General features: G+C 55.0%; 14 protein-coding genes across 14 annotated transcripts; 8 read left to right on the top strand and 6 right to left on the bottom strand.

Moving 5' to 3' along the window:
* Positions 1-42: 42 nt before the first annotated feature.
* On the top strand, positions 43-732 carry KRP23_10162 (50S ribosomal protein L17; the record flags this gene model as incomplete). Its single annotated transcript, XM_067880580.1, has 4 exons — positions 43-107; positions 211-408; positions 483-572; positions 645-732. 4 exons carry the CDS (start codon positions 43-45, stop codon positions 730-732), a joined length of 441 nt encoding a protein of 146 aa, XP_067741992.1.
* A 204-nt stretch (positions 733-936) lies between these two features.
* Positions 937-1,722, bottom strand: KRP23_10161 (Protein Mis18-alpha; the record flags this gene model as incomplete). The annotated part of the gene is made up of 1 exon (XM_067880579.1): positions 937-1,722. The coding sequence occupies one exon, from the start codon at positions 1,720-1,722 to the stop codon at positions 937-939; it is 786 nt and encodes a 261-aa protein (XP_067741991.1).
* Positions 1,723-2,258: 536 nt separating this feature from the next.
* KRP23_10160 (Cyclin-dependent kinase 2) lies at positions 2,259-3,264 on the bottom strand (the record flags this gene model as incomplete). Its single annotated transcript, XM_067880578.1, has 2 exons — positions 2,259-2,396; positions 2,473-3,264. 2 exons carry the CDS (start codon positions 3,262-3,264, stop codon positions 2,259-2,261), a joined length of 930 nt encoding a protein of 309 aa, XP_067741990.1.
* A 1,600-nt stretch (positions 3,265-4,864) lies between these two features.
* KRP23_10159 (uncharacterized protein) lies at positions 4,865-5,383 on the top strand (the record flags this gene model as incomplete). The annotated part of the gene is made up of 1 exon (XM_067880577.1): positions 4,865-5,383. One exon carries the CDS (start codon positions 4,865-4,867, stop codon positions 5,381-5,383), a length of 519 nt encoding a protein of 172 aa, XP_067741989.1.
* Positions 5,384-6,359: 976 nt separating this feature from the next.
* KRP23_10158 (uncharacterized protein) lies at positions 6,360-6,824 on the top strand (the record flags this gene model as incomplete). Its single annotated transcript, XM_067880576.1, has 1 exon — positions 6,360-6,824. One exon carries the CDS (start codon positions 6,360-6,362, stop codon positions 6,822-6,824), a length of 465 nt encoding a protein of 154 aa, XP_067741988.1.
* Positions 6,825-7,236: 412 nt separating this feature from the next.
* Positions 7,237-7,656, bottom strand: KRP23_10157 (uncharacterized protein; the record flags this gene model as incomplete). Its single annotated transcript, XM_067880575.1, has 1 exon — positions 7,237-7,656. The coding sequence occupies one exon, from the start codon at positions 7,654-7,656 to the stop codon at positions 7,237-7,239; it is 420 nt and encodes a 139-aa protein (XP_067741987.1).
* A 1,256-nt stretch (positions 7,657-8,912) lies between these two features.
* Positions 8,913-11,033, top strand: KRP23_10156 (uncharacterized protein; the record flags this gene model as incomplete). Its single annotated transcript, XM_067880573.1, has 2 exons — positions 8,913-8,985; positions 9,043-11,033. 2 exons carry the CDS (start codon positions 8,913-8,915, stop codon positions 11,031-11,033), a joined length of 2,064 nt encoding a protein of 687 aa, XP_067741986.1.
* Positions 11,034-11,200: 167 nt separating this feature from the next.
* On the top strand, positions 11,201-11,992 carry KRP23_10155 (uncharacterized protein; the record flags this gene model as incomplete). The annotated part of the gene is made up of 1 exon (XM_067880572.1): positions 11,201-11,992. The coding sequence occupies one exon, from the start codon at positions 11,201-11,203 to the stop codon at positions 11,990-11,992; it is 792 nt and encodes a 263-aa protein (XP_067741985.1).
* Positions 11,993-12,717: 725 nt separating this feature from the next.
* On the bottom strand, positions 12,718-15,519 carry KRP23_10154 (uncharacterized protein; the record flags this gene model as incomplete). Its single annotated transcript, XM_067880571.1, has 1 exon — positions 12,718-15,519. The coding sequence occupies one exon, from the start codon at positions 15,517-15,519 to the stop codon at positions 12,718-12,720; it is 2,802 nt and encodes a 933-aa protein (XP_067741984.1).
* A 509-nt stretch (positions 15,520-16,028) lies between these two features.
* KRP23_10153 (uncharacterized protein) lies at positions 16,029-16,598 on the top strand (the record flags this gene model as incomplete). Its single annotated transcript, XM_067880570.1, has 1 exon — positions 16,029-16,598. The coding sequence occupies one exon, from the start codon at positions 16,029-16,031 to the stop codon at positions 16,596-16,598; it is 570 nt and encodes a 189-aa protein (XP_067741983.1).
* A 1,665-nt stretch (positions 16,599-18,263) lies between these two features.
* Positions 18,264-19,636, top strand: KRP23_10152 (uncharacterized protein; the record flags this gene model as incomplete). The annotated part of the gene is made up of 3 exons (XM_067880569.1): positions 18,264-18,687; positions 18,745-19,495; positions 19,609-19,636. 3 exons carry the CDS (start codon positions 18,264-18,266, stop codon positions 19,634-19,636), a joined length of 1,203 nt encoding a protein of 400 aa, XP_067741982.1.
* Positions 19,637-20,461: 825 nt separating this feature from the next.
* On the bottom strand, positions 20,462-21,659 carry KRP23_10151 (Sperm-associated antigen 1A; the record flags this gene model as incomplete). The annotated part of the gene is made up of 5 exons (XM_067880568.1): positions 20,462-20,524; positions 20,596-21,098; positions 21,248-21,333; positions 21,438-21,545; positions 21,628-21,659. The coding sequence occupies 5 exons, from the start codon at positions 21,657-21,659 to the stop codon at positions 20,462-20,464; spliced, it is 792 nt and encodes a 263-aa protein (XP_067741981.1).
* A 337-nt stretch (positions 21,660-21,996) lies between these two features.
* KRP23_10150 (uncharacterized protein) lies at positions 21,997-22,908 on the bottom strand (the record flags this gene model as incomplete). Its single annotated transcript, XM_067880567.1, has 1 exon — positions 21,997-22,908. The coding sequence occupies one exon, from the start codon at positions 22,906-22,908 to the stop codon at positions 21,997-21,999; it is 912 nt and encodes a 303-aa protein (XP_067741980.1).
* Positions 22,909-24,005: 1,097 nt separating this feature from the next.
* On the top strand, positions 24,006-24,917 carry KRP23_10149 (uncharacterized protein; the record flags this gene model as incomplete). The annotated part of the gene is made up of 1 exon (XM_067880566.1): positions 24,006-24,917. The coding sequence occupies one exon, from the start codon at positions 24,006-24,008 to the stop codon at positions 24,915-24,917; it is 912 nt and encodes a 303-aa protein (XP_067741979.1).
* Between the last annotated feature and the right edge of the window lie 1,376 nt (positions 24,918-26,293).

The raw sequence follows: 26,293 nt of genomic DNA, 5'->3' as shown, positions 1-26,293 counted from the left end.
GCTTCGAGAGGGGCTGCTGGTGACCACAAGACCCTCTGGACCATGAAGCACCGCGTTGCCTTCCGCAAGCTCAACCGCACGTCGGCCCATCGCCAGGCGATGCTGCGGTACGTGTTTCCGAGACTCTGGATCTGCTGCATATGCCCTCCCTGCCTCCTAGAGCGCTCTGGATCGAGAGAAATGCTAATTCTCTACCGTTACTGTGAACAGCACCATGGTGACGCAGCTCATCGAGCACGAGCGCATCCGCACGACGCTGCCGAAGGCCAAGGAGCTGCGTCGTGTGGCTGAACAGGTGGTCACTATGGCCAAGCAGGGTGACGAGCCCGCCCGCAAGCGCGCAGCAGCCGTCCTGCGCACGCCCGAGGCCGTCACCAAGCTCTTCGACGTCGTGGGCCCCCGCTACGCGTGCGTGCCGCTGCTATTATGCGTTTATTCAGGAGGAGACGGAGGCTAACGGGGTGGTATTTTGCTTGTTGCAGTCTGCGTGAGGGTGGCTACACTCGCATCCTCAAGGCCGACTTCCGCAAGGGTGACGGCGCTGAGATGGCTGTGATTGAATATGTGGACCGGTACGGAGACATTGAGACGGTGCTGGCTGTGTACTGGAATTTTGCTGACGCTGTTAAGATTGCTGTGTGCAGACCCGGTGAGATGCGCAAGGCGAAGCCGCCCACGGGCATTGAGGCGGCTCGTGAGGCCTTTGAGACCCTGGCCGAAGCTACGCAGTAAGTCTTTTGCGGGCGAAGAAGGACGAGATGCTGGCATGAAGCAGCAGCCAGAAAACGATCCTGGGCGGGCCGTGTCTTTTGATTGCCAAGATTCCAAACCAACCACCCCCAGCTAGACACGACAATCAACGCAGAAAAAACGATATCTAAACGCCGCCTTCATCAAACAGTTAAGAGCTCGTCCTGGGCTTGTACTCTGGTCACGCTATTGTGTCACATCCTGTTCCTGTTCCGAGTCAGGCTCCGCTCCTTCCAGTTGGGCAAGTCGGTCATCCACGGTGACCATGAGTCCCTTGACTTTCTCCATCTCGTCCCGCAGCCTCGCTACCTCGTTCCGATCTGCCGCCAACTTTTGCATCGCCTCGCTACAATTGGCCGCTGCATGTTGCATGTTCTGATCTCCTGCTTCACTTTGCTGCATGGGGTCTCCCAACGTGTAGGAGGTGATCGCTTCCGTGGAGAAGCTGAAAAGGTCTCGAATGCCATCCAGAGCCACCGGTGTTGTTAAATACTTGCGGCCAAGCACAGCCTGGCAGTTATGACACAGTAATTCAAAGTACGAACTACCGGCATGCAGCCCCGCATTGGCCGTCTGCACTTCAGGAGATAGAGCCACATTGGTTACGTGACTCAACGTCACAAGCCACAACTGCTCGGTGGAGCACACGAAGGCGTAGGAATCCCCAAAAATGGAGCGGCAGGTGCTACACTGGAACACCACGAGGGGCATGGCCCCTTCCTCCTCCCCCTCCGTCTCTTGTCTCTGCATTCCCGCGGTCTCTTCCTCCTCTTCGATCTCCTCGGACTCAGGGTTCGCCATTTCATGTCCTCGGAATGTTCCGCTTCCGCTGTGGCTCCTGCTGTTCGTTGAGACTCGCACAGTCGTCTGCGGAGTCACAGCTGACCTAGCTTTCTTGTGCGAGCGCTTGCGTGCCACTTCCACGCCCTCGTCGCGCCCTGCGTGATGCCGTTTACGAGGAGTTCCATTCATCTTCTGCTACACTTGGCACGGTCGCAAGTATTTATTGACTTTTTAATGTGGATTCGAATACAGAGATAGGATTGGTGGGTGGAATACAACATTTGGTTATGGCAAAAATGGCGTCAACTTGGACGCCCGATTCGTGTCTTTAGTTTGTTGGTTAGTGCCAAGTCGGCAGACGAGTTCCATCGTATGCGTCTGCGCTCTCCTTATCCCGCTTGGAACCGTCAAAATCTATGCCACTCATACGTGAAAAAGGCTCGTGGCCCCCAGCAGCAAGTCGAACTGTTGACTTGCTGCCGTTTTCTGTGTGTGCATCGACCGCCGTGTCTCCGTGGACGGTCGAATTGCTGTTGACGTCGCTGTTTGCGCTTTTTTCTCATTCTTGTCTTCCTTGATCCTCGCTGCTTGAACCTGAATTGTTGGCTCGTGATGCTGGTGTTGCTATCCCATGTATCAATCTTCATCTTGATCATATCTTTTTCTTTGGATTTCACCCTCTTTTCCAGCGTTCAAGACACAGCGCCCCCCCCCCCCCAACCTAGCTAAAAGAAGGTCTGAGTGCCATTGCCGTTGCCGTTGTTGCGGAAAGACGCGTACTGCGGGTGCAGGTCAGCGAACCACGGGTGCGACATTGCCGTACGGGCTGAAATGCGGTTGCTGGGGTCGTACACCAGCAGGCGCTGCATTACACAAAGCAAACAATATCATGTGAGTTTTAGCTCACGCAACCAATAAGTCATGGACACAACAACTCACCGCGAGCAGATCCAAACCCACGCGGTCCAGCTGAGGCACCACCTTGGACAGCGACTGGGGACGCCACTGTGGGAACGTAGTTTTGTAGTCGGGCAACGTCGAGACGCCCGGCCACATGGTCTCGTCTGGGGTGCCAAGCACACGGAAAATGCGAAAGAGCTCATCAATCTCCGAGTCTCCGGGGAACAGTGGCTGCTTGTTAACCATCTCTGCGAAAATGCATCCAATGGACCAAGAGTCCACGGGCGTCGAGTAGTGCTTGGCTCCAAGAAGCACTTCGGGAGCTCGGTACCAGAGCGTCACCACCTCGTGGGTGTAGCGTCTCAGCGGGACGCCGTACTCTCTGGCCAGACCGAAGTCCCCCAGCTTGAGGTTTCCGTACTGGTCGATCAGCAAGTTCTGTGGCTTGAGGTCACGATGCAACACGCGGTTCGCGTGGCAGAAGGCGATGCCCGCCAAGAGCTGGTACAGATAGCTTTTGACCTGGAACACCTCCATCCTGGCCGGGAGCTTCTCCAGGCAGCGCTTGAGGTCCTGCTCCACGAACTCGAACACCAAATATAGTTTGTTCTTCTGGTACACAGCGTCGTACAAGTACACGACGTTCGGGTGCGACGACAGCTCCTTGAGTAGCGAGATCTCGCGCATGGCTGTGGACGGGATGCCCTCCTCGTCTGGCTCGAGGCGGATCTTCTTGAGGGCCACGATGCGGCCAGTGGTGAGTTCCCGCGCCTTGTACACGATGCCGTAGGTGCCTTCGCCCACCTTCTCCACCTTCTGGTAGTTCTCCATCACGAACCTGGGGCCGTTGGAATGGTCAGAGCAATGCGGAGCCAGTTCCGGTACTGGCGAAAGCTAGACAAGGCTCAGATACGAGGTACACGAGGGCTGCTAGTCGTCGAGACCACCAAGAATCGAGGACTTGCGCCGCTGAAATAGGTTTGACTGGAATAAAGTATGCTGTTCAGCACATGTGAGGGCGTGATGTAGGTTGAGCTTGAAACTGTTATGATTGGTTATAGATGTAGGCTCAAACCTTGATATTCAGGTTGAAGTGCCCCCCCCCCCCCTTCCGCGAAGTGCAAGGTTGAGCCAGGTAGTCGGGTATTAGGATAAGTGTGCTGTACGCGACGATCAGCAGTGCAGTCGGATATCCGTCGATTTGATACCTCTACTCCGCAGTTGAGCTGATGGCGGTCTTCCAGCTTTGCAGAGAATAAGCTGTCCGTCCTGCGTGACATCAAGTCGAAACACGAGATGCGTCTTCGAGCCGATCCGCGCCTTCGCGATCCCCGTAGACCAGGGATGTCGACGCCGGCCTTGGCATAAGTCGACGGAAGCGGTGGTGCGAGCTCCAGTTGCGATTCACTTTTTTGCTACGTGCAATTAATCGTCCACGTCAGACTCACCAAAGCGGAGAGGATGCTGTTGAGCTTTGAGGCACATCAAAAGCCAAAACACGGCTGAAGCACACAATAGATGTAATGCTCACCACCCAGTGCTCTCGGTGGGCCATCGAGAGTTCTCAGTCTGAGATGGCTCTAAGTTGGATGTACATGTGTAATTGCATGTCGGTTGGTGCGAGGCGGAACGTATCAAATATATTATATCGGCGGCTCATCTCATGAGACCGGCGATTTTTGCGTTGAGACCAAAGCAGCAGGCCAAGAAGCTCTGCCTTGAAGAGAGCTTCGCCACCTCTGCAGATGTTGCGAGCCGCCACCTGCGAAGGCCACAGCTTGTCAGTCGGTCACCTTGTGCCCGTGTGGAAGGCAACATTCTGCCAAGACTTCTTCTCCCAGCGGCGCAGTGATTGATCCCACCGAGATTCGCGCTGCCGACCGAATACTCTTCGGGATGGCCACACTCTGGCCAGTTGAAGCAGTCCATCATGCGGGGGAAGTATCAGGCAGACCGGGGCACGATTCAGTCGGCAGCGAGCTCCACACCGCCATATCCGATCACCAATTTTGCTGGATCTCGGTGAAAAACTGTCACGCTGGTCACGCGGGGGTACGAGAGCCCGAATGCGCCGGACTCGCTGGTGCTGGTGGAGGAGGCCAAGGACCTAGGTCGAGGGTGTAATGTGCAATGTGGGCAACGCCTGAATAGGAGGGCGACACCCGCTGCGTCAACAGCCGAGCGCGTGCACAGTATGTCCTCCTCGCTGATTTCGCCGAGGGGGCAATCATGCTAATGGGCAATCAGTTACCTGACCGGGAAGTCCGGTCCTTGTCGCAAACCCATCTTGCACGCCAGATAGCTACGTAAATTTGAGTCAGAGAGCACGCTGGATATCCTTTTCGTGCAGCGGAGACGTGTTCTGCTGGTCGGCTGTCAGTCACAACTGAATTTGCGGCCAACTACCACAACTACCCTTCTACCCAGCAGTATGTACGCCTTCTTCGACGAGGTCCCGACGTCGACGTCGCTGCTCATGCAGTGCGGGTACCGCAGCAAGGTCTGCACCAACCACCGCGCCACCAAGTTAGACGGCACGCTCCACAAGCTCTGCGAGTTCCACCGCCGCAAGGCCAACGCCAATCAGCAGCGACTGCACAAGCGCCAGCGCGAGAAGCGTGCTCGCGTCCAGCTGCGCGAACAGGATGAGGAGTGCGAGCCGTCCAAGGAGCGACCGCCGAAGAAATCCCGCGTGAGCGTCGAGCCGATTGTTCTCCCGGCAGCAGCCATCGACTGCTACAAGTACGAGTTTGCAGCTACCAGTGAGGGCTACCAGTACTACGCCCCCCTGGGCGCCAGCGACTTTGCGTTCCCGAAGCTCGGATCGACAGATATGGACATTCTGGGGCTGCTACTGCTAGACATGCAGCCGCAGACGCTGCCGCCGCTGGAGACGTTCCTGCCCAACGCCTCGACCTCCATCGACGACAAGGGCTCGATCGTCGTGTAGATACAACAGCAAGCAACGCGAGCAATTGTCGTACAACAGTATAACCTAGTAGGAATGAAGTGCAGTTTACTTGAATGACACGATGGAGGCTGGTCTCCACCTTACAAAGCCTGCGATCCTGCGCCTCCACGCAGGCTATATAATAGCAGGCCGCTCTGTGGTGCCGCCCCGAAATGCGCAGCCTGCGAAAACCGTTTCCGCGCTCGTCACGGCTGCGTACAGTATATATTATATCGACGGGATGCACCTATCCGAACGGCACAATCGCGCTGACTTCCCGCGACCCAGTTGCACTGACTGGCTCACTTCGCGCTGGATTGGCCTCTGTAGTGACGTCCTTATGCGAGGCAGCTTGGAGCTGTTGACGAGCCCCACACTATCCAGCCAGCCAGCGACCAGCGCCTGGGTATAGTACTTGAAGTAAATAATACACGTTGCCACCGCTTAACAGGTCTCCGTTGCACGCATAGTAATCGCCGCCCGACGAACGGTTGGCCATCGATGCCGTGACGACTTGAAGTCAAGTCTTGAGGCCGGACCTCGGATTTTTGGCAGTGCTCGGCCGGGCCACGCTGCCGCAACCTTCCCAACGTCCCGCAGAGCAGAGCAGAGGTCGGGCCGATCGTCGGCGACGCTGGCCAAGCCGAGAACGCAGAGCATGGGCCGCCAAGCACAATTCCATTGCTGTCCGACTTGCGGCGCGCAGACGGGCCATGCTGACTATACTCTGTGCGCCACACCAAGATCTCTGTGGTCGGCATAGTGAGCTTCATACGATTTGAGCCCATCACCAGGGGGGGCAATCACGAGTGCCACGCTGCATCCCCGGTCATCTCCAAAGTGCTGACCACAACGACGACGGTCGCCAAGAGTTGACGCAACGACTTTATAGTACTCGCAGGCGAAGATGAAGTCCCTTTTGAGTGTCATTCCGGAAATCCTCACGCGCCGCCACAGTCGATAGTTTTTTCCACGTATGACGACCCCCGCCCTGATGTCCACGCCGTCGCCGCTGCCGCGCGAGATGCAGTGCGCGTACCGCAGCAAGTTCTGCGACGCGCCGCGCGCCACCAAGCTGGACGGGACGCTGCACAAGCTGTGCGACTTCCACCGGCGCAAGGCCAACGCCAACCAGCAGCGGCTGCACAAGCGCAAGAAGCGCATCCTGGCGCAGCAACAGTTGGGTCAGGACGCCCCACTGACGCCCCGCGCCGACAAGCGCGCGCGCCTGAGCCCTGAGAGCCCGCAGAGCGCCACGGAGCCCATCGACGGCTTGACGTTCCAGAGTCGCTTCGACCTGCTGGAGGTCAAGATCCTCGAGGTGCTGCTCTTCGACTCGGAGGCCTCGACGAGGCAACACGCGCCCATGATGGCATTGCTCAAGGACGAGTCGCCCTTGATGGCGCCAGTGTTTGACGACGCCTGGTCGGTGACGCTGTAGCGGAAGAGACCAACATGGCTGGAGAATTATGTACAACGAACTACTGCATGTGATGAAGAACTGTTATACTAAATACAAAGTCGATTCGGTACAAGACTGGCTTTGCTTGACACTTGGGTGGCTTGGTGATGTTTGAGGCAACTGCAGCATCGCGATCGTAGAGCAAGACATGGCTGGTTGAAGACGATACCGTAGTTGATCAATAGGGACTTTCATTCAGGAGTGTTTAGTGGGGACTGGGCATTCACATGTAGCGTTTTTCTAGACTAGTTGGTGTTATCTATCGTCGAGGTAGGATAGCCTGCTGCCGGGGCCTTGATGCTGCGGTTAGCAGACTCGTTCATAGTTAGGATTCAGGTGGGGCTGGCAATTGTGGGATCTAATGGCCATCAACGTGGGCGACGAGCGCGGATCACGCGGTGCGACTTGTGCCGAGCAGCGCCACGAGCAGCTCAATGTCTTCCGGGTTCAAGTCGACGGGCTCCTCGAGCGGCTCGGGGATATCCCACATGTCGAGCTCTTCGTCCGTGTCTAGTTCCAGGGGAATGTCGGCTTTGAGGAACTCGTCAATCAGTTCCAAGGTCTGGATGTCCTCGCCACTGACCTGCATGGCTGCGAGCTGTCGGTCGAGTTGTTGCTGGCGCCGCTGCTCGCGGAGACGGCGCTGCATGTCGCGCTGGGTCTTGTTGGCCTTGAGTCGGTGGGTCTGGCACAGCTTGTGCAGAGTCCCATTGCGCTTACGAGCCCGCTCGTTGGGGCAGGGTTTGCTGCGGTACGTGCACCTCAGCTCGCGCGGCACCGCACATTGAGCGAAGCTGTCGTTCTGGTTCATAGCTGAAGGCTGTTGCTGCTTGCTAAGCTCGAGGCAAATGTTATAGTGCCTCTCTCCATCTGAGAAGGACGATGCGAACGCCGCGGCTGTGCAGGAGCCCCTCCTGCGCTGTATCGCTGGAGTGTGTACGTCTCTGAAGAGACTCTGCTCGACCGTTGCTGCTCACCGAGTCTTCAGTGACGAGGCGCTTGTTGATACTTTAGTCAACTAAATGACGGATATCCCTCCTGAATATTCTCAATATCCTCGTTGACAAAAAATCGGTCTCCCACAGCATTTCCCGTCCAAACATTGGCAGCGGGAGCCCCGAGTTCAAAAGGCGTGGATTTTGGCGGCGGCACCTTCATTCACGCACTCGCCTACAATGCGACGGCCTCGGCGCAATGTTGCAGGAGCTCGCACCTCCCGATCCGAGCTCACCATCCGTGAGTAACGCGAGCCGCGTAAGCGCTGCTCATGCTTGTCAAAAAATGCCCCGCAAAAGACAAGCGACTACGACCAGCTAGGTGCATGTAAGCATTACGCCGGCCAGCGACAACGAGCCCAAGGTGAATGCCTGCCAATGTCTTGGGTCGGCCGTAATGCTGCCAGCATGGAGTCCATGGCAAGGCAAAGGCTGTTGGCGCGTCATCATGCGTGCATGGAGCACAGTATCAACTGCCAGGTGGGCCCACCTCTCAGTTGTCATTTCTGATGTATCCATGTCGTCCACTTCAACTTTCTTCATACAAATACGAAGTGTAAAGCGATCTAAACCGTATACCCCGTCGAATTCAGCGTGTCCACCCATGACGCCTTCCCGCAGCGGATCGCTAACGGATCCCACCGCAACGTTCGACGAACATGATATGACATCACTAGCGAATCCGCTTGCTGCCCAGTCAAAGTTTGACGCCCAGAGATCTCATGCTGGATTTGAGGTGGCTACAACGGTGCCACATTTCAATGCGCTCTATAGCGCGCACTCGGCCGGCAGGAAGCTTGCCAAGTGACTGGATCACGTATTTCCAACGACGGCGAGACAGAATGTTCAGCAGACAACGGAAATAGCGAACTCACACCTTCAAAGTTAGCGTCTCCAGCCGAGATAAGACTTCAGCCTGGACCAACACTTCAACTTGGCCACTAAATTTGGTCGGCGTGGCCACGCCGCTGGGAATAGCTCGCTTGATCGGCATGAGATCCGGTTCGCCCAACGACGGTCATCACGATCAAAAGCCATCTGGCTCTGCAGTCAGCAAGCCCCACCGTCTACGATGCAGGACATGGACTTGGATCTGCTCAACTTCGACGCCTTCTTCGGTCCAAACAACGACGAAGAGGTGGTGGGTAAGCGACAGCGGTCCCGAGGCAATCGAGATGAGGTCCTAATACATTTGTTTTCAGACTTATGGAACCTAGCAGCGACGACCGGACAGGAGGAGGATCTACTGGATGACGCAGACTTTGGGCCACTCAGCCCGATGCTGAAGGAAGAACCGCATGAAGAACAGGAGCACGCTCAAGTAAAGCAGGAACCGGGCAACAAGCACGGGCTGAAGCTGGACACGAACTTGATCAATAGTTCGAAGGAAGGCTGGCTGGCCCAGTACGAAGCAGCAAAAACCAATGGCACACCTACAGCCACGCTGCCAGCACGGTTCGCTTTGCTCTCGACGACCTGCGTATATGAACCAGGCTTCACTACGTCACCTCGTGGCAAACGACGCATTAGCCAGATTCGTGGTGAAGCGTTTGAGATTCAACATGAAGTGGAGGGAGAGGAGAGTGAGGCGGAAGAAGAAGATGAAGAAGAAGATGAAGAGGAAGATGAAGCGGCAGATGGAGACGAAGAACCATTTATGCTATCGGGAGACGACGACTATATTATGCCAGTGTTCACTGATGCCGAGCTCTCTGCAATGGTAGAGTCACCTTCGAAAGTCTCCACTACTTCGACCATTTCTCCGACCCCCTCACCGTCACGTGGTCTCAGTGATGCGATGCATTATAACAACCTGTTCATTCCGGAAGCCCCCTCGACGGCGGATCCTGGTGCGCACGTGAACGAGCAGGAAATACCGGACGTGATCAGCATGTTCAATTCAATCTACGACAGCTCGCAGAATTTCCTGTCGTCGCAACAGCAACCGTTTGATCTTACAGGTACGGGAAGCAGTACCAATGCGAATATTCTAGCAGCAGCCAGTCAAGCTATGTTTACTACGGCAGTCCCATTCAATGTGCAGACTGCAAACGCGTCCAATACCATGGCTACCAACAGCGCTGCAGTTCCTTTCGACTACTTCTCACCCTCGGGCTACGCTGCCGCAGCCAACCAGTTCTTGGACAGCTATGGACAGCAAGTGCAGCCCTTTTTCCTCAACCCCGACGCACTCTCGCCAATGAAAACTGCACTGTTCCAGGGCCAGATCGGACAACAAGCTCAGGCGCAGGCAACAACCAATGTTCAGCTCGCAGCGGTCATGGCAATGGCCAACTCGGCAGCTGCTATGAACACGATGCGGAAGATCAACGCCACCTACGGGGTCCCAATTGCTCCGATGCAGCGACGAGCAGGTTCGATGCCACCGAATACGCAGACCAAGACATCTGCTCCACTGAAACCTCGACTCCCTGTTCAACGGGCAGCATCTGCTACGTCGGTTGTAGGATCCACAGCAGCGACTGCTAGTGGCAAGGCAACTCGCCTCGCTATCACTCCGGACATCGCCGATTTCAAACTTGTGCAGATCTTCCACCAGTTCTGCGACCCAGCGACCAAGGTATTGACGCTTCCGCGCTTCCAGCAACTACTTCTCCATCACCAAGTGAAGGAAGAAACCTCTGGGTCTAGTAACTCGAGTGACGCCAATCACAGCAGTGACGGTAGTTGCTGTTCGTCGACTCAGTCACCAGCAAGCGCTAACACCGTGACTCCAGATGCCCAAGCCTTGTTCCAGGCTCTAGATATCAATGGCGTTGGTGTTCTGGACCTCGAGCGCTTCATGCACTCGTTCCAAATCTGCAACCGCTGCACGGAGGCCAAGCGTCGAGCGCATCAAGCTTTGTGTGCTAGTCAAGGGCAGACATTCACACCCACGGCTTTAGAACGACAATTGATGGAGGACGTGGCTCCGGTTGTCGTCCGCGTGGTGCCGACACGTTTCGAAGGCCACAAGGTCAAGAGCTGCGAGCACTACCAGTGGACCTGGTGTGAAGGGTTCGAGAAGACTGGTAACGAGAAGTGCCGAGGAACCAACCGCCACGACAAGTGCCCCAAGTACTTGGCCAACTGCACGCTGTGGAAGCACAAGCTCCCGCCCAAGAGTCGAAAGCCCAAGCTGCTGCTCGAGAACGTCGACTCGCCCACCAAGAAACTCAAATATTTTTCCTGAGTGAACATCGACATCGTAGGACCATCTATCTAAGCCACGAAAACTATCAATCAAAACAAACCTTGGTCGAAACACCCCTGCGCGCCGTACAGTCGCTATAACAGTTTCAAGCGGCACCGAGTCGCAAGGGCCGCACATATCCTGCAGACGACCTCAGTCTGCAAGGAATGGGGAATGCCGGTAGCTCGTGCTGTTGCTGCTCGAAACGCGAGCGCAGCGTCGAAGACCTCCTCGATGGATCTCTAGAGGACAAGCTACTGGGCAAGGCAGAAGATGATGTGGAGGCTACGACCGCTGAAGAAGAGGCTTGGCGCCAGCGACGTGAGCAACTCAAAGATGAAGCGGACATGTCGTTGAGGTCTCTCGATGATGAAGCCGATGATGCAGTGGAGGATAACGAAGATATGGCTTTGATTTGGGACCTGAGCAATCGCAACACGGTTCAAGAAGTTCGCAAGGAAGCGGTGGAGCTGGTGGAGGATGAAGAAGATGAAGAAGCGTTTGGTAGCGCCAAGGAAGATGCCAACGATGACGACGACGATAACAACGATGTTGACCAAGAGAGTAAAGAGCATGTTGCACAAAGCGAGGAGTTTACTCTTGACCGACTCACGCAACTGTCTTCAAGATCTGCCGAGGACTCATACGCGTCCATGGATGACTTCCGACGCGAAGACACGCGGGTCTTCCGAGACACGGAGCTGGACCGCGCCACAGAGGTCTCGGATACCTTCTTGACACCTTCGTCGCCCTCCAGTCTACGAGGAACTGTAGCTAACAGCAGCTTCCTGGTAGACGACGACGATGTGCAGCAGCAACAGCAAGAGCAGCAGCAAAAAGAAGAGCACGAAGACGAGCAAACAGAGCAAGAAACAACTGAGAGACGTCAAAGCAGTCCAGGCACATCGTCACGCCGTCGTCCGGCAAAGAAGAAGTCTCGTAATCGAAAGTCCAAGTGAGGTATTGGTCCATGACGGCGAGATTGTAGGAACACGAACCGAGCCCAGCCTTTAGTTAACAAAAAAGACGAGATATCCCCGCCAAGATTATTGTCGTTGCTGGTCCTTGCCAACAACGTCGACCATGTTAAATATGCCGTGTGAATGCTGTTTGTGCCAAAGCTTACTGCCGTACGCTTCTATCATTGTCCGCCGATGTGGTCCCGATTACCTCACACTTCCCAAACAGCTTCGGCAGGTTGTTGACTTGTGCTCACGTAGGACGGAGGCGAATATTTGCGATTGTACTGGACTTCCGTAGTGTCTGAGGGGTGGTGGAGGAGGTTGTAGGAGCTCCAGCGCTTCCAGCTTTCGTCTTCGACCACGAGTGGCTCCTTGAACTTGGTTTCCTTGTGCTGTAAATTTGGATGCCGTCGGGGGTGACAGCAGCGCCCCATGAACGTGCTGCATGTTTGCCCCATGCTTCTGCAAGACTTGGAATCCACCGATACAGGAAGGGGTCGATTAATGAGCCTCTTCAAGATCCGCAGTGGCGCCGGTTCAAGATCAATCCTGTCACACTAAATCGCGTAGATCTATCCGGATGTATAACATCAACTCCCATAACAAGATGGCCTGTTAAACTATATTTAAGCCATCGATATCCGGATGATCGCGTCTCGGCACACGATTCACTTTGTTGGGCCACAAACGCTTCCATCGCTGCTGCTTCACTGGTCAGTTGTCTACTGCTGCATTGCAGCACTCAAGTAGTTTTCCATGTTCTCTCTGATCTTGTCCAGTCCAGCAGAGCTGATGTCGAACCAGGTAGCATCCAGCGGCGAGGTGGGTGAGTCCGTAGCTGCCACATCCTCCTCCAGTCCATCTTCGATGCGCTGGAGCACCGATCGCGCCGACACATTGAGGCTACTGGTCTCTTGGTCGCCTGCATCTTGATTACTTTGCAGCATTTCTCCAACTGACTGTTCATTCTCCACGTCGAGTAGAGTGTGGAATCTGCTCACAACGGCCATGGCATTGGCGCGTGCGTTGACGGAGGAGCTGTGGCGAATCTTGGTCCGCGCTTCATGCTCCTTTGAAGTGCAACTATCTGCTGTCTCGCTAGAGCTCAGGTTCGGTCGGGCGTGTGCCGCCCACAAGTCCTCGATCGAGCACGAGTGAGGCACATAGGAGCACACGGCCTTGGCCACAACAGCTAGGTGGTTGTGCAACGGATCGCCTTCGTAGTCACCCCAAAAATCCATCGGGCTGGAAGTATTGACGGCGTTCCAGACACCAGGTTCGCCAAAATCACCCTGCTGCTTCACGTAGTCGTTATATGATCGAATGAAATTATTCTCGTTGAAGCCCGGGATCATGGCAGTTGCCACACGAACAGTGACACCGCGAGCTCGACGCAATCCTGACGCACTTAAGCCAGCTCCTTGCACGCGAGGGTCCAGCATTAAGCAAGCGATGAAATGCTCTTCCACGTAGCACGCCAAGCGCTGCATATAGCTGGAAATCAAGGCATCGGAGTTTCCATCGAGAAGTGGTGAACGCGTAGCGGCACCAAAAAGCCAAATCCAAAGCGCCAGTAGTTGACCCGATGTTGTGCTCTGCAACTCGCTCAGCGCCGACAAGAAATGCAGAGGTGTTAAAAGTTGATCCGTGTGCCTCAGAGTGCTCCAAGTCATTTCGGTACTGCCCATATCAAGTAATTGGCGCAGGATGGGAGACGGCGCTAACGAGGCCGCCGCGTACTTCTCTTGTAAAATCGCTGGGCGCAAGAATGGCTCTAGACGCGTGGCTTGCTTAACTGCCATAGCGACTGAGCGCCAACTTGTGACAGAAACTTGCGCGAAAGCGTTCGCATCTTCGTCAATATCATGGATGTCCCCCGATTGTATGTCCCCGAGCACCCGTCGACGAAGCGACGGCATGACATGCAGCGCGTCAGCTGTAAGCACCGCATTGTCGAGCGCTTCCTCAAGTGAAAGGCTGCTTAGCACAAGCTCATTGAGCAGCAGTGCTGTCTGCTGTGTCATGCACGCTCCCATAAGAGTAAAAGGGTTATCGAGAGCTCTGGCATTCCGAAGCAATTCTTGACGCGCCCTTGCGTACTCTCCCGACGTCTGGGCACACAAAAAGAGTTTCGTGCTGGCACTCTTAGCTGGCAGTGTCGACACCACAGACAATACTCCAGTCACATTGGGAGACGGCGAGCCAGCACTATTCTCTGCCAGCACGAACGCGCGTCGCCACTCGTCCAGCGCCATGTACTTCATCTTCTTTGTCCCGTCGCCATTTACACAACTATTAACCACTAGCGTGACGGTGTCAGATGTGGCCAAGAGTTCACGACAGTCGCGGTCATACTTCTGAGCCAGCCGACCCAGCACTTCTGTGCGGGCTCGAGCTGCAGTCAATGGGAAATCACTCGACGCCGGACGTAGCGTCTCCATGGCGTCGCGGAATGCTGCGTTGTCCAACAAACTCCAAGGTGTGTTCGTGGTGATCAAAGCAGTCGCGAGTTTCTCCTCAAACCTGCGAAAATCTCCTCCAACCTCAGGCTGGTTCTGTTGAGGAGCTGGGTCTGAATCTGGAATTGACGCTCTTAGTGCTGGCGACTGCTGCAATTTGGCCTTCATCAGCTTGAACCGAGTTTTATCAGGAGTGATCGCAGTTGCCTTAGCTACTGCGTCCACTTTGGCTACAGAGATCAAAGTGGCTGCAGTGGCATCCACATTGGTCTCAATAGCATCCACGCCAGGTTTACATGTGTCCACGTCTACACTTTTGTCCACAACCCTACTGGTATCCACATTGGTCGCATTAGAGTCCACAATGGATACGCTAGTGTCCACATTGGTCATCGTAGCGTCTATCTTGGTCACCGTATCCACCTGGGTAATACCCGCAGTCTTGTTGGAGATAATTCCCACGTATTTCGCCTTTACGTCTTCTGGAGCTTGCGGACACTTGGCAACCAAGTGTAGTTTCAAGCGTCTACTGAGCTGCAGAGTGTCCTCATGGCAATAAACGCAGCGCATCTTCTTCTGCTTATTACCAGGGGAGGACGGAATGTCCTCGAAATGCTCGTACACTGGACCACGCTTGCGTCCCGCATTCTGCCTCTGTTTGGGTGCACTTGAAGTTGTCGATGCCGTGAGTGACGTCGAACTGAAACAAGTTTCGCTCGTCTCCTCTCGAGAAACCTCCGTAGCAGTATCGGTTGTGTCCAATCTCTGAGCCTTGAAAATGTCCTCCCAGTCGGGATGTTTGATACGTAGATGGGTCAAAAGGTTCGTGTAGCCTGTGCCAGCCGCCTGTGTGTAGCAATTGCTGCACAGGCGGCACCGGTGGCGATTGGAGGTGTCACTCAATGACTCTCGCTTCTTGCGACCCCTTTTCTTGGGCTGGGGTGGGTCATTCGGACCGGGAGCTGGCAGGGAAGGAGGAGAGGGTTCAGTTGCGGCTGGGGGCGGATTGCCGGCGTCGTACACCGGCTCAAAGAAGAACTTGCAGACGTAGAAGGAGGACGTCATTGGGTTTGTTTGTTTTGAGGAATTCCGAATCTAAAAAATATTGGATAATTCATGATTGGTTGAAAGGGCAGTTGAGAGAAAGGATTGGTTGAAAAAGCTAGCATCAACAATTATTTGTTATACTTTTTATTTTATTTAAAATATAAAACAGTTTTTGTGTTCTAACAAGGCTAGGAAAGCAGTGATAAGAGCACTTCTAGCATAAGGGCCACGTCCAATTGCAGCTTGCTGCTATTATATCTTCCACAGACTTGTTGGAATGTACTTCAAAGCCGTTGCCCAGAATACGTTTACTTGAATTAGTGATGCGCGTCTACCTTCAATCCCGTCATTGTGGTGGGGGCAGCGGCATAAGATCACCAAGACTGACAACTATTGATAGATGGTTGCACTGCTCTCTCCATTGCTGCTGTATTCCCGCACTTGTCGAGTCGATTCGTCTCCGATAGCGCTGATCCATGGCTCCATACGTACAGCTCAAGTCTCCATTCGATCCGCCCTCAACCGACATGAATCTTGCCCAGGGGTTGGACCGGAAGGCCGAGTACATCGACAATGATGGCGTCCTCCGACGATCCAGTCGCGTGACTCGCAGAATGATCCAGCGAGGTGTCTCCATCAGAAATGCCAAGGAGTTGGCACCAGATGAGCAGCTCCATACTTCGGTCGATGACCGGAATCTCGAGAAGCAGGCCAGTCGCAGAGCGACCATGCAACTCAGTGAAGAAGCTGAGCGCAAGCGAGCAGCCAACGCTTCACTCAAATACCAAGCTAAGTTCGACAAGGAGAAGTGGCTGAAAGAAGTCAACCAGCGAGCAGCAGAGCGAGTGACTCGCCGCCTCGAGCAGCAACAGGAAGCGGTACTCGCGTTCGAAGGCCTCGTCGACGTGACGGAGAACAATACGGCCATGTCGCCGTCGCGGACCAATACGTACATCGACAACGAGGGCAACCTCCGCCGGAGGATCTCAACTCCTGCCGACACTACCCAAGAAGCCGAGGTTGGCTTCATCCCCGGGCCTACGACTCTGCCACCACCAGCTCCCACGAAACCTGACGAGCCCCACGAATTCTGCTAAGACCACATGCCTACTGTGCGCTTGTACATTTAAACAACAAAATAGCAGCAGTGTTCTTCCCAACCATGTACTTTGCTGCCATCTTGGAACATGCTTTGTGCGAGACGGTGCCAGGTGCTGATGCGCCTCGCCTCAGATCATTAGGTCTGGGCAGAGTATGCTGAAGGATATCCCTTATCCTCGTGTTCTTAGCCGCCTGAACCTGCAGAGGGATGCCTCGGTCCTTGCAGGAGTCCATTTCGTTTGTTATCCACAACCCGATAGATCATCCTGGTGAGCTCGAGCACCGGTGTTAAGATGGAGCGACTGCAGCGTTCGCTTTCAGAGCGACCAGTTCCATTCACACCCTTGGAGCTGAAGGTCGACTTTGTTGATCAGGACGGAGTTTTACGCCGCTCCAACACAGTCACGAAGCGCATGCTCATCAGAGGCGCGACGGTGGGGAAGTTGGAATACCTTTCCATGGAGACAAGCACCGACGCTAGCAACGACAAACCACGAAGTTCAGCAGAAGTCCAGCCATCAAGTGTTCGGCTAGCGCTTCTTGCCTCGCGCTCGATGTCAGAGTCGGATCTCATTCCTCACGAAGAGCGCATGAGGCGTCGCACGCAGTTCCAGTTGCAGCTTCGCGATCGCAAGAATAGTATTCTCGTGGAGCAAAACACCCGCCAGCAAGAACGTCTTCAGCTTTGGCACGACGCCGCAGAGCTAGACCCAGCGGTGGAAACCACAAGCCAGAATACTGCGCAGACGCCTTCACCAAGATCGCAAACTTACGTCGATGAGGACGGCAATGTGCGCCGTAAAAGCTCGCTCTTTCCATTTGCTGTACAGCTCGATGGGTCAGCACCAGCAGATCAAAGAGGAGAAGTCTCACAGTCGCCGAAAGCGGGTGATCAAGAGCGATCTGCGTTGAATTCTCCGCCATTGCCAGTATCCCTCGTACTTGGAAAGCGTTCACCGACTACACCTCGAATTCGCACCTCACTCGTGATTGAGTTCGCCCAAAATTTTATCGATAGCTAGAAGAAGCACCTGTGCAACGTGTTACTAGCATCTCATCCATGACTCGCAGTGTTTAGTTCCCATTCGTGGGCATGAATACTACCCAACGTACCATTAGGCCGGGAGCATTGAAATTGGGCGTTTCCCAAATTGTCTTGGCAGGTCGCCAACTATTTTCTGCGCTTGCTTTTTCAAGCTGCTTCTGCGCTAGCAAATGTCTTGAGCACTCCAGTCAGCAGTAAGCGTCGTTCGGGCTCCATGAGTAGCCTTGGAGAAGCGGTGGTCTCAAAAGCGACGCCTGCTGGCGATGTCGAGTCTGATGCCTTGTATCAGGTGAGACTCATACATGGCTGGCCACCACCAGCTTCGACGACCCGTCCACTGGATAAAACGATCGTGTCGTCATTTTACGGTCTGCAGCTGGAACTTCGAGGTTGCGCAAAGGCCCAGGACGACCGTCGCACTCCTATCACGTTAATCAATGATGGCCAAACGTTATCGGAGACTACTGAGAGCAGCAAAGTAGCCACAGCCCCGCTACAATTCGGCAGCAAGTCTCTACCCTCACCAGCACAACTTGCGTACTTGGATTGCATCACGGGACCCTTTCAAGTGGTTATCACCAGAAAAGTAGCTGCTCCGGCATCTCCCTCCACTGAAATGGACGAAGAAGCGCTTGCAGCACTGCAGCAGATGAACAGCGTGCAGGTGGACAACACGCTGTTGGAAATTAACGGTGAACGCCTCCTGGTTGACGCCGGTGCGACGGGAGCTGGCATCTATCACCGTCTCTGGTTCGTGACATCACGAGCGTCCTTGGCTACTCCGTTCGAGCTGACACTTCGTCGGCATAACCTCGCGCAGGCATCAGCCAAGATTGTGCCATTCGCGAAACGAAAGGAGGTTCAGGACGCCCAACTGGCTCAGCTGCCGAAGATTGCCGCCCAAGAAGCGGCGCTGCCTCTCGATATTCGCCGCAAGAAGCTTTTTCTCTTCCAGCAATTGGACTTCGAGCGTGAGCACTACTTGGTCGCATACGTCAGCGGCCCACTACAAGATCTCCACACGAAAGTCATGGGTGACGGTCAGTGGCAAGCCTTCGAATATGACAAAACGTTGTGGTATTTCCACGCACCGACAGCCCGGTTGTTTGCTCGACATCCACTGCGAAACCATCCAGAAGCGCGGGAACTCATCGAGAGAGTTCAACAGCAGATCCAACAGGCAGCTCGCCGACTGCAGCGACGAACTCGATCTTACCAGCGCAGACGGCGTCTGATGTTGGTAATTCAGGCGGAGATGCAGCGGCGAGAAGAGGAAAGGCGAAAAGAGCAGCAACTGCAACAAGCAGTGCGCCGACTTCAGCACCGAATGCGAGCGTACCAGCGTCGGAAGAGATTCTTGGCCGCCATTGAAGCGGAAAAGAGACGACAGGACGAGCTTCGGCGAGAGCAGCAACGAGCAGAAGACCGACAGCGCGAAGAACAACGAGCCGAAGAAATTCGGGGAATAGAGGTGATAAAGCAAGAGCGACGACGGCTGCAACAGGAACTTGACGAGCTCAAGCTTGAGCTTCAACACCTACGGGAACTCAAAGAGAAGACAGTGTTAGCAGAGACACAGACCAGCGGCCGGCGAGATGATGAAGGGGCTATCGAGCTACTCCGGAAAGAAGAGCAGCAACGGGTTCAGGAACGACTCGAAAAACTAGAGTTGGAATTGAACCGACAGACGGTGAGTGCGGCAGCGGAGTCCCAGACACAAACCAGCAGTCGAAGCGATGAAAGCGACACTAATCAGCAAGTGAAGTTGGCAGAGCAGCAGCGAGCACAACAGCGAATAGAAGAACTGGAACTGAAGCTGCAGCACCACAACAAAAAAGAAGGCGCAGAGTCAGTCACTCAGACTAGCGGCAGTCGCCGTGGAAGTAGCTTGCGTGATGAAGGTGTTGATACGGGGGACGATCTTGAGTGGCAACGTTATCTGACACTACTACGTGTGGCAGTCAAAAACAAGAAGAAGGCCTCCCCTAAGAGTAAACATACTCAGACGGAAAGCGTCGATGGTGAAGCGACTCTTCTTGCCTCGTCAATGCTTCGAGCACCTCAAAACGCTGTCTCCTTTTCGTCTGTGTCTCGAAAACTCACTGGCGAATGGAACGGATTTCCATCGTGGCAGCGAGGCAGCGGCTACAGCAGCAGCAATAGCAGTAGTACCAGCAGTGTCCTGACGCTCAAGAGTAGTCTTGGTCTGTTCGATGAGCTAGACACCATGTCGCCACCAACTCGCACGTTCGAGTCTTTCTTCCCCACCGATCTGATGGCATACAATCAACCTCCACCTCCGCTTGTGGAGCATCCGTGGAGACAGGATTCAAGTTTTTTGCCCTTAAAGTCAAACCGAAAGATGGTGGAAGTCACGCCAGCACACCAGCCCTTGACGCTGCAGATGCAGGAATATCAAGAACCCATCCGACCTATCCGCACCACAGGAAACTCTTCCCCTTTTGTACAAAACTCTCCAGCCTCTAGTCCAACGAGGCTTCCATACATAACACGACAGCGGAAAAAGTTCGCAGGATCTCCATCGTAGACACGTCGGGTCATAATGAAAAGCAACACCTACGAATATGAAAGAACTCCAACGGTTTGCCTGTTATCCGTCACATGTCCTCACCTTCACACGTTCCGATGACAAGCCTTCCTCTACTGGTCATTTTGTCCCGTCGCCGTTGTCGTCTTTTAAGCAACCGCCTGCAGTCACTGGGATTCAAGCTTCCGGCAAATTTACCCGGAATTCTGTCAGCACCGAATTTTCTGCCCGTTAGTTGCTCTGATGGCGTATCCTGCTCAATGCAATTAGTTGTTCTGCTTCAGCTGGCGCACGTAGTTGCTGAGACGGTGCTGGGCCTTATTGGCAATCTGTTCGGACAAACAAAGCACCGCAGTAAGCAACAACAACAAAAAGAAGGGAAACGCAACCAAGCACGTACGTCAATGGAAGGGTTGATGGCGAGCAGCGAGCGGATGTCCTGCAGCGCCAGGCGGTAGCGCTCCAGACCTTCGTAGGCCAGTGCACGTCGCAAAAGGGCCTTCTGGTTCTTCTCGTCGTACTCGAGCACGTGCGTGCAGTCACGAATCACACCAGAAAAGTTGCTAAGCTGCTGGTTGCAAGCCGCGCGGTTGTTGTAGCACGACAGAGCAAGGGCCGAGCCGGGCTTGTCGCTGCAGGCCTCAATAGCCTCGCCGTACACCTCAATGGCCTTCTCGAACTGGGCGTTCTTGAACGCATCGTTACCGCGCTCCTTGAGCAACTCGGCGGGGTTCATGCCTGAGCGCTTGGCCTGCTCAGCGCGGGCCTGCAGAGGCTCAATTTCCGTCACGAGGCGGTTCAAGTCGGCGTTGTTGAAGTCCACGCGCTGGCCGGCACGCAGCGTGGCGAGCGCCTCGTCGTACTTCTTCAGGCCCTTGAGCGCCACACCGTGACGGTGGTAACCTGCATAGAATGTACCGTAGATTTTAGTCAGCTTCAGTAGCTTCAACAAATTAAAAATGGGTCCACAACGATTGGATTGGAGACAAGGGATTTTCGGCGGTACGGGTAGGTACCACCGAAAAAAGTGCATCATCAGGACGGCAACGCACCCTTGACGAACTGGGGGTTGATGCGGACACACTCGGCAGCATCGTTTGCGGCCTCCTGGAACTTTCCCCAGCCAGCGTTGGCAGCACTGTAGAACCAAAGGCACCGTGCACCCAGTGACGTCAGCATCACAGAAAGGGAAATAGAGAGACGGAAAGTAACGAAAAGGGTCCATTTGAATAGTGGACGCACCTGCGGTTGGAGAAGTAGACGTGGTTGGACGAATCGATCTCGATGGCCTCCGAGTACTTGGCCACGGCCGTGGAGTAGTCCTGGTTCTTGAAGGCCTCGTTGCCCTCGCTGTATATTGCAAGAAGAATAGGCTTTAATATGGGGGGAGGGGGGAGGGGGGGGTATTGATGCTAGGGAAGAGGGGGCGCACTTCTTCTTGGCGTCGGCGGCGGCGTTCGGCATGGTGGCAGTCTGTTGGCGCAGGCGAGTTTGTGTCTGGATTCGCAAACGCTGGCTTTTGTATGACAGCGGCTGCTGATTGGCTCTCGCCTCGGCGATGTGGTTTAACGTGAGATTGATGTGTGACCCGTAAAATGGGTGGACCACATGGATACCAACTTTTGTACATTTCGGTGATCGACAGAAACGGTGCTCTCTACGCAGCAACTTGGGGTTCCCAAGTGCAAATGCAAATACCAGTCTATTTTCTCGTTTTATGAGATCAAGGACAATATGTAAAACTCAAAACATCAATCTAAGCTTACTTACTCAGCTTCATGACATGGTTGCTCATTGCAGCCTAGAACGTGTAACGAGACTTGATGTTCTCGAGCACGCGGCGAAGCATCCAGCCGTCGGGCGGAGTGATGGTCTGCGAGCTGCCGGCGTTCATGATGCAGACTGGGAAATCGTCAGCAGGCTTGTCGGTCGCCTCGTAGAAGTCCGGCAGGCCGAAGCCGTGGCCGATCTCGTGCGCGACGATCACCAACTGGTCGTTATCGAGCGTGGCCATCATGCTCTCGGCGTCCACGCGCTGACCCCAGTCGCCGCCGGCACCGCCACCCATGTTCTGTGTGGGCCAGAGCGACATGTCGAAGGGTGCGCCGTTGCACGAACTCGTGTCCGAGCTGGCCGCGAAGTCTCGGTGCTTGTAGCACTCGTCCGGACACTGCGGAATGTCGTCGCTGTCCAGTGTGCCCTCGTAGATCTTGCCGAGCGAGTCGTCGTTCCAGTCGAGCAGCGACACATCGCGTACCGCAAAGCCCACGACATTCACCTTGATGTCCTCGATGGGCCAGCAGTCGTAGCCGATGAGCCATTCGTTCCACGCCTGGAACTGCCGGGTCAGCATGGCCTCGAACTTGGATGCGTCGGTCTTCGAGAGCTTCTCCTTGCTGTCCCAGCGCACGCAGTAGTCGAGTGTGCCCTTGTTCGTGATGAGCTGGTCGAAGATGTAGTTGTTGAAGCTCGGGACGTACTTGCTCATGCGCTTCTCCCAGACCCAGTCCACGTACTCAGTGCTGACGTACGCGCTGGGGTTGCCGACAACGCACTTGCCACTGCCCGAGGTGACGTCGCCAAAGGTAGCTGCTCCGCTGGTGGAGTTCGCGGAAGGCGATGCCGAGACGACGGAGGTCGTGCTAAGGTCGGTGATCGCAATAACGGCGAGAAGACGGCGGGCGAAAGACGAGAAGCTGACCGGTGACTGCATGGTGGCGCTGGGAGCAGCTGAGCCAATTGGAAAATGACACTTTACGTCCGCCAGCTCTGTCGATTGCCACTCGGTCGTTTAAAGCATTGAAAATGCCGCAGCCAGCAGCCTCTGCTGTTGACAAGGTGCCGTTGAACAGCGGGAGACCCTCGCCAGATAGGCCATGGTCAAATCGACATTTACGACTGGCGAGTTTGGTTTTTGCACTCTCCGTGACAGTTAGTCATTGATGCAAGCAAACTTGCCGTTATGAAGCTCCACATAGACAGCGATTCCTCCAACTCGGCTGCAGGCTGACAACCCAGCCGGCGATCGATATCGTACATGTATCGGATATACATGTACAACACGTACCGGGGGGTGACGCGTCAAAAGCCGAAATTTCGTTATTGAGGGGGTGATGTATCCACACATGGCGTTTCTAGTTTTCAGCTGCTGGTGACCAACTACGAAACAGCGCAGCATCAAGTTGGTAAGAGTGCACATCAGCTGATAAGCCACGATTAAAAGTTGGTGATTCTCACCCGCTGCGCTGCAATCGCGGTAAACGTTACAGAGTAAAGTGTGTGCGTACATGCGCATCAACGGAGGTTATTTCGCTTTGAGGGGCTTGCCATAATGTTCTTGGACGCGGCAGCGCGTACGGTCATTTGGGAGGTGTGCCGGGCTAGCCCAACTTTCTCAACCGTGGATACATCACCCCCTCAATAACGAAATTTCGGCTTTTGACGCGTCACCCCCCGGTACGTGTTGTACATGTATATCCGATACATGTACGATATCGATCGCCGGCTGGGTTGTCAGCCTGCAGCCGAGTTGGAGGAATCGCTGTCTATGTGGAGCTTCATAACGGCAAGTTTGCTTGCATCAATGACTAACTGTCACGGAGAGTGCAAAAACCAAACTCGCCAGTCGTAAATGTCGATTTGACCATGGCCTATCTGGCGAGGGTCTCCCGCTGTTCAACGGCACCTTGTCAACAGCAGAGGCTGCTGGCTGCGGCATTTTCAATGCTTTAAACGACCGAGTGGCAATCGACAGAGCTGGCGGACGTAAAGTGTCATTTTCCAATTGGCTCAGCTGCTCCCAGCGCCACCATGCAGTCACCGGTCAGCTTCTCGTCTTTCGCCCGCCGTCTTCTCGCCGTTATTGCGATCACCGACCTTAGCACGACCTCCGTCGTCTCGGCATCGCCTTCCGCGAACTCCACCAGCGGAGCAGCTACCTTTGGCGACGTCACCTCGGGCAGTGGCAAGTGCGTTGTCGGCAACCCCAGCGCGTACGTCAGCACTGAGTACGTGGACTGGGTCTGGGAGAAGCGCATGAGCAAGTACGTCCCGAGCTTCAACAACTACATCTTCGACCAGCTCATCACGAACAAGGGCACACTCGACTACTGCGTGCGCTGGGACAGCAAGGAGAAGCTCTCGAAGACCGACGCATCCAAGTTCGAGGCCATGCTGACCCGGCAGTTCCAGGCGTGGAACGAATGGCTCATCGGCTACGACTGCTGGCCCATCGAGGACATCAAGGTGAATGTCGTGGGCTTTGCGGTACGCGATGTGTCGCTGCTCGACTGGAACGACGACTCGCTCGGCAAGATCTACGAGGGCACACTGGACAGCGACGACATTCCGCAGTGTCCGGACGAGTGCTACAAGCACCGAGACTTCGCGGCCAGCTCGGACACGAGTTCGTGCAACGGCGCACCCTTCGACATGTCGCTCTGGCCCACACAGAACATGGGTGGCGGTGCCGGCGGCGACTGGGGTCAGCGCGTGGACGCCGAGAGCATGATGGCCACGCTCGATAACGACCAGTTGGTGATCGTCGCGCACGAGATCGGCCACGGCTTCGGCCTGCCGGACTTCTACGAGGCGACCGACAAGCCTGCTGACGATTTCCCAGTCTGCATCATGAACGCCGGCAGCTCGCAGACCATCACTCCGTCCGACGGCTGGATGCTTCGCCGCGTGCTCGAGAACATCAAGTCTCGTTACACGTTCTAAATGTTGTGTAGCGCTCAGGCACGATTAGAGTTGAGGTTGAGGTGAACAAAACAAAATACAATAGTTTTATATAGCAATTGGCATGCACGCATCTAACAATGAGCAGCGTCAATCATAGAGTCTACGTGCCGTCCTTCTCCAGGCGGCGGGTTTACTAATTCAAAACAACGTGACCCGTAATACTGGGGTCACCTACGCGCAGTTGGTGGCTTCATCCAGCAACTCGCGGACATCCTGGTAGCTCAGACCGATTTCCGTGACCGTGGCCATGCTGGGACGATTCTTGGGTAGCCACAAGAAATCCGGGTGGTCACCGTTCGACTCGCCCACCCACTCACCACCGAGAATGTTGTACTCGTTGTCGAGCTCAAGGAGGTACGTGTACGTTTCAGTGTGAGCGGACCGGGCAGCCCGTCCGGTGGAAACGAGACCGCCATCCTCGTAGGCCTCAACCATCCACGTTACTTTGGTCTCCGTGAACATGATGCGCTGCGCCTCGCTGTTGAACGGGTACGTGTTCTGGTCGTAGTACTGATTGCCGGCCTCGCTGGGGGTCAGCTCCGTTTGGTTAATGACTTCGTAGCTGTAGACAGGCATATTCCACACCTCGGCACCACCGCTGACGTCCATGACCACAGACGAGTTGAAGCGACCGATGATGTTGGCTAGGGCGACGTGCAGGTAACCTGGCCCTAGATCTTGGCGAGAGCCGTCCGTGTATCGTCCGTACTGGTCCTGGGGGGAATTACTGTCCGATCCGTAGTAGCGTGCGCCCGTGAGCACAGTGCTGATGTTGCCGTCGTCGTACACTTGGGTGAGCAACGCTTTGATGTCCATGGGCTGGAAGGTGACGCCGTTCTTCTCAACAGCGCAGCGCGGCTCAGGCTCAAGTAACGCAGCGGGTGCCCATGCGTGGCAAATGCCGAACCACGTCGGGATGCAGTATCCCTGCTGTTCTCCAGAACGAATCGCACACTCACTACCATCTTTCAGACTCGCACAGTCCCCGGTGGACGTGCAGGCTTGGTGCGACCTCATCGACAAGACCCCCGAGAAGCTGGAAACTTTATCCATGAAATCGGTGGGGTCCAGCCCAAATGCTGTTGCATATTTCTCAGACGCGCTTGGATTCTCAGCGTCCCAGCGGTAGTTGATTCCGTCCTGGAAAATAGCCCAGTAGTTGCTCGGCCAGGGCATCACGTAGTACGTAGCGTTCGGGCTCAGGTTCTTCGCGTTCATCTCCAAACTCGTTTCAAAAAACGCCTCAAGCTTCTGGAGGTCCCTGCTTGAAGCTTCCAGTCTGCGATCCCGCGTCGTGCCTTGCTTCGGAGAGCCATCTTGCTCTGTTTGGTTCGAATCAGTCGTTTTCCCCGCTT

Source organism: Phytophthora ramorum (genome assembly GCF_020800215.1).
Source record: "Phytophthora ramorum isolate Pr-102 chromosome Unknown Phyram_PR-102_s0009, whole genome shotgun sequence".
NCBI lineage: Eukaryota > Oomycota > Peronosporomycetes > Peronosporales > Peronosporaceae > Phytophthora > Phytophthora ramorum.
This window is presented reverse-complemented; position numbering and strand designations above follow the sequence as displayed.